Genomic DNA, 5,414 nt, shown 5'->3' with positions numbered 1-5,414 from the left:
TCCCGAACTGCATAGAAATGACTAAATAACTCGGTTTTTCTTTTGCATGTGTCTGTTATATTAACCATCAGGATGAAATCATTACAAAAATGCACAGATGTTCTGTGCTCTGGTTAAACTGTTTCGGGTCTCGAAGGAAAGTGAAACAATACTGCCACCAAATGTCGGTTCTTTTTAGTAACTTTCAAAAGATGTTAGAAAGAGACATGGTTTATCAGGCACGGTTTACAGTGCGCCGTCATCCATTAGTTTCATACCTTCATACCATTCATACCTTCAGTCATTATAAACAGGTGTTTCTAAGTTTCTCATATTTGTTGACTGCCGTGCCGTACTGTTTGTCTAAAGGTACTGCTCTACTGGTTAACTTATATCGTCAATGCTGTGTATGCACGTTTCATTGAACGCTGTTCTGTAATTTCATGTATTTCAAGTCAACGCCGAAGAACAGTACCTTTTTCACCTTTATGAAAAGGTCTGCTCCAGGTGAGGCTCGAACTCACAACCTCGGCATTGCTCTGCAACGTACTGCTGTATAAGTACCGCGCGCTAACCGATTGCGCCACTGGAGCTCTGTCAAAAGTGAGGTGAAGCAGAGTTCATCAATGTCACAAAGCCAAGTCTGAGGTCGATTCTTTTTTCGGTTATAATGACGGTTAACGTTACAATGACATATTAACAACTAAATCAAAGTTTACAGTTTCCATGTTGGGTCTCCATCTATATGAATAAGTCCACATGATTATGTGACACAGTTTAACAAGTTACCATCAGTGCAGTTTGTGGTTCGCGTTTCGGCTACTTTCGATTGTAAGCATTTTTGGAAGTTTTAACCAAGCACATACGGTAATTCGTCTAGTTTTCAACTCTGTATGTTCCCAGGTTTAACACTGGGTGTCACTGTTGGGCTGGGTACTCGGAATGGCAATCCAACCAATCCCGCCACGAGCGAAACATGGCTAAACGCGGAACATTTCATGCAAGTCTAAAAGAATCCTCAAGGGTGTCTGTAAATTAAAAGATGTCTCAATGAAATTAGTATGATTTTTTTTCTCTCCTTCTTTTTTGCTTTAACAAATTCTTACGAACGGACAGAACGATAGAATGAATAAATGACCATTTTTCGCAATCCATACAAACCATCTAATCTAGTCCTTAAATACAATGTCCTCGTATTTTGCTTGTCGCGTACATCATTGTCCAAAAGTTTCTTACCGGAAATAAAGGGAGGGTCAGGGAGAGTCCGAGACAGTATAGCCTATTTGATGACGCAGTGACACATTTGGGGCACACAAGTCCCAGAACATATTGCTTCCCCCCGAATTTGTGCTGTAGATTTGCTTTGTTTCTGGTAAGTTGTCACAATAGGTATAATTCCGTTAAATTGGATTATTTGTTATATCTGTAATGTTTCTGTTAAAGAAAAATTTCCCGGTACGGGGGACTTGTGTTGGCTAGCTGAATAGAACGTCTTTGTATATTTAGCCGCTCGTAACTTTTCCGGTGTGCTGTGCAAAATCTTAAGTATTAAGAGTATTTTTTTTAATGAAATATGTAGTCAAAGGATTTCTGTAGGATCCGTTTATTGATTTATGTCTCTGGTTTCCTTTGTCATTTGCAGGTCATAACTCAACCCGGAAAATTAAACGCTGTAAAACATATATACATACATATATGTATATATATTTTTTTATTTCATTTATTTATTTATTTTGAAGATGTTTACTGCCCGTATGGTGCATACCAGCCATTGAGTTTTGTTTCCACCGGATGTTTATGACTCCCGCAAAGGATTCTGAGAAACGGCTGTGTTATTCAAAAATAAATCAAACCAAATCTCGCCATAATACAATATCATAAACTGCAATAACTGCAAGATTCGCTTCGGAAATTTAGAGAAGCAGTTCCTTTTTATAAAAGAACTGGGCTCCGGAAACTTTTTCTGCATTCCATCACCGTATTGCGTTGCAATATCTGACCCGTATTTTTAAATGAAAAGTTGAGTTGAAAAAGTTCTTGAAGTGTCACAGTTGCTCACAGTCAATTGGGGTTCATGATGAACAATACCACGGACTGCGTCCTGTCAGAACCCCAGACCATTGCGTCAGATCTCTTGCCACCCATTCTAATCCTTGAGTTCATCTTGGCTTTGCCAGGGAATGCAGTGGCTTTTTGGGGTTTCTGCTGTCGCCAACAGCCCTGGACGTCCAACTTGGTGTACCTTGTGAACCTGATGTTGTCTGATTTCCTGCTGCTGATAGGACTTCCTCTTCGCATTGACACTTTGCTGCGTGGAGAGGAGTGGATTTTTGGTGATGCCCTGTGTCGTCTAAACCTCTTCATGCTGGCTATCAACCGCTCAGCCAGCATTGCTTTTATGACCGTTATTACTGTGGATCGCTACTTCAAGATACTTTATCCGTTCCACTCCATTAGCCAACTGAGTGCGAGGCGTGCGGTGATCTCAGTTTGTCTTGTGTGGATTACAGTAATACTTCTACGACTCCCCTTGCTCACGACCAGTTTGCTCAACAGTCAAAGCAATGATTCGTCTAAACTCATGTGCCGCAGTTTCGGGAGAAACACGGCTCCCACTGGAGAAGTATGGTTGCATTACATGCTCTATCTGCTTGAGTTCCTCTTGCCTTTCTTACTTGTGCTTTTTTGTTCGGTAAGAATCTATTGTTTCCTGCGTGGCCATCGGCTCCGGACGCACCGAAGGGTGCGGAGAGCCATGCGGCTAGTCCTAATGGTAATAATCGTGTTTTGTATCTGCTTCCTTCCTAGCGTTCTGAGCGTCATCGCGTCTCTCGCTCTACAAAGGTTACAACATTGTGCCTCGCTCCTTATTGCCGGTCAAATGTTCAGCCTCTCCGAAGGCTTAACCTACCTGAACAGCGCCTTGGACCCCATAATTTACGGCTTCGCCAGCCCCATCTTCCGCAAAGCTCTTAGGGCCTCTCTCAACTTTCTTGGCCCCTGGCGCACCCAGATTAGCCAAGAAGTGGCCTACGTCTCTCCACAGACGAGATCTCAGAATGACCAATGATTCCATCCAAATTTCAAATGTGACGTCTGAAAGCATTCTCTGTTTATGAAGTTTGGGCCATAATTTAGAAATTTCAACCTAAAGATTATGCATAATATGGTTGGACATGACGTAGCTGTGTAAGAATATTCGTATACTGATTGGATAATTGATTAAAAAAAAAAACGTACCATATTCCCATTTGATGATTTTATCAGCCCTGTCAGTGGATTTATCAGACTTATCAGTGGCTTTTACACCGATTTTGTTGATTTGATTGATTTGTGTGTGTGTGTGTGTGTGTGTGTGTGTGTGTGTGTGTGTGTGTGTGTGTGAACCTGTACAATCATCCTATGCCTCTTATTCCTCAGAACCGACTTATTTTCTATGCTCACTGCAATTTAAAGACACAATTAAAAGATGTTTAAAAGACTTCTGTATATTCTGTTCTGTATCAGTGAATGACAGAAATAAATGTGTGCCGTTTTCATACTGTCATCTGTTCTTTTCTTTGACCAAGTTAACAGTGTAAACACAACTAATATAAGTAAGAAAAGACCAGTATATTCCATTCTATCATAACAGTCTGTATGTTATATGAATGGCAAGGGGAGGAGGTGCATATTTGCCCAGGGGTTAAGGGGTCACGCCTGGAGACTGTTTGGAGACATCGGACAGGGTGAAGGGAGGACATTCAGACTGTAATCTGTGAATGAGAGAAAGCTCCCAATATTTTAGTTTGTGCGTTTCTGTTTGTTTGTTTGGGTTTGTTTTTTTTTTATAGACCCAGTGAAGTTTTTATGTTTATGTTTATTGAAAGTTTGTTTATGTTGAAATACATACCCCTGTTCAAATGCTGTTTGTTTCTGTTGCCTCTCTGTTTTTTTCCGTCTGCTTAACAGTTGGCCAGGGACAGGAAGTATTCTTTTTTCTTTCTTTTTTTATTGAGCATGTTTCAGCAAACACATGACATACAATGAAACAACAACATAAATGAATGAAGCATAAAAATCAGAAGTTAATACCTGTCCATTATGACTTTCACATGCAGTAGAAACATTCGGTTTCCCCCCCCCCCCCCACCCACCCGAACCCCAGCCCCCCCCCCCCTCCCCACAGAGAGTTCTGTTCAGAGGGCAAGCTTATTTATCTGACTTTTGTTGAGATGTTACTCTAAAATTTCAATGGAAATTTTAAAGGGGCGGGGAGGGGTGGGGTTTGTATAAGGTGGTGAAAGTGATTTAAAAAAAAACCCCTCCATTGCAAGTCTCTTTCGGCATAGAACAGATACGCTTAACTGGTTTCCACCAGTGATTTCCCCCGTATTTTAGATGCTGTAAGCGACACATATGCAAGCAGCTTACCAGGGGCCGTACCTCAGTGGCGTGTACTGATGCTACCCAGCCAAGAACAATTTGTATGTGACCTCAGAGGCAACGTTCATTTTTTCATCTCTTATCCACTTGTTTGAAGAGGCTTTCCACTTTTTAAAGTTATGCATTGACCAGATGTTTAGGCAGTCTTGTCATGCTGCAGGCTCCACGCCAAACGCACACTGTTGCTCTCCCATGACGGCCAACAAAAACAAAAGACTTTCTTCCGCCCAAAAAACACTTAAGAACAGCTAACGAACCTGTACAAGTCATGATATTCACAGAAAACCAAATAAGGAATAAAAAGAGTTCCCTCCAACGCATCGCTTAAAAGATTAGACAAAGAGCACACAAATACTTTCCAGAAGTGTCTGTAGAGGGTGGTGAATACCAGAAACAGGGACAGGGGCAAGAGAGAGAGAGAGGAAGAGAGAGAAAGAGAGAAAGAGGTCTGTACAAGATACTGATATTTTCAGCGACTTTTTCCTCATGGTCTGATCACTGCCATACAGCTCACTGTTTGCTCAGCCCTCACGGCTTTGATGCGACAGGGTTTTTTTGTATTGTTTTGTTTTGTTTTGTTTCGTTTCGTTTTCGTTTTTAATCAAAGATCGTCAGCGCTCAGTGCTTACTGTTGAAGCGGCTGCTATGGGATGTATGCGTGGGAGTTTGTTTGGTTTAGGCATCCCAGTACAGATGAGAGAAAGTTTACAGAAGCACTGAGAATGTGCAGCAGAGATAAACTGGCAGTTCTGAAGGATTCGGGCCACAGTTAAGACTGAGTTTAAATTTATTCTGACTCAAAAATAGGCCAGCAGAGCAGATGGGTCAGTGTTAGTTAGCTAGGCGTAATTAAATGCTTTGAAGTTACCTCTGTGGTGTCACAGGGAGCTGGACTGGCAGAGCAGATTGGCTTACTAGAGTTTGTATTGGTAGAGTCATAAGGAAAGGGCGAGAATCCAGAGAGCAATGGAGGCAGGATGGTAGAGTAAGAGGACAGGACCAGGAGAGCT

General features: G+C 41.7%; 1 protein-coding gene and 1 non-coding gene across 2 annotated transcripts; one reads left to right on the top strand and one right to left on the bottom strand.

Annotated features, from left to right (window-relative positions):
- Positions 1-478: 478 nt before the first annotated feature.
- Positions 479-572, bottom strand: trnai-uau (transfer RNA isoleucine (anticodon UAU)). Its single transcript has 2 exons — positions 535-572; positions 479-514 (listed from the first exon to the last, which is right to left on the bottom strand). It is a non-coding gene; the product is annotated as a tRNA-Ile (tRNA).
- Positions 573-2,053: 1,481 nt separating this feature from the next.
- On the top strand, positions 2,054-3,049 carry LOC115812644 (oxoeicosanoid receptor 1-like). The gene has a single exon (XM_030775129.1). It carries the CDS (start codon positions 2,054-2,056, stop codon positions 3,047-3,049), a length of 996 nt encoding a protein of 331 aa, XP_030630989.1.
- Positions 3,050-5,414: the final 2,365 nt, after the last annotated feature.

This window comes from Chanos chanos, chromosome 5 (assembly GCF_902362185.1).
Source record: "Chanos chanos chromosome 5, fChaCha1.1, whole genome shotgun sequence".
Classification (NCBI taxonomy): domain Eukaryota; kingdom Metazoa; phylum Chordata; class Actinopteri; order Gonorynchiformes; family Chanidae; genus Chanos; species Chanos chanos.
Note: the sequence above shows the minus strand (reverse complement) of the source record. Positions and strands in the feature narration are given on the sequence as shown.

What these genes read in the sequence shown, in the direction of transcription:
- LOC115812644 (XM_030775129.1), top strand. Translation starts at nt 2,054, where the DNA reads ATGATGAACAATACCACGGACTGCGTCCTGTCAGAACCCCAGACCATT.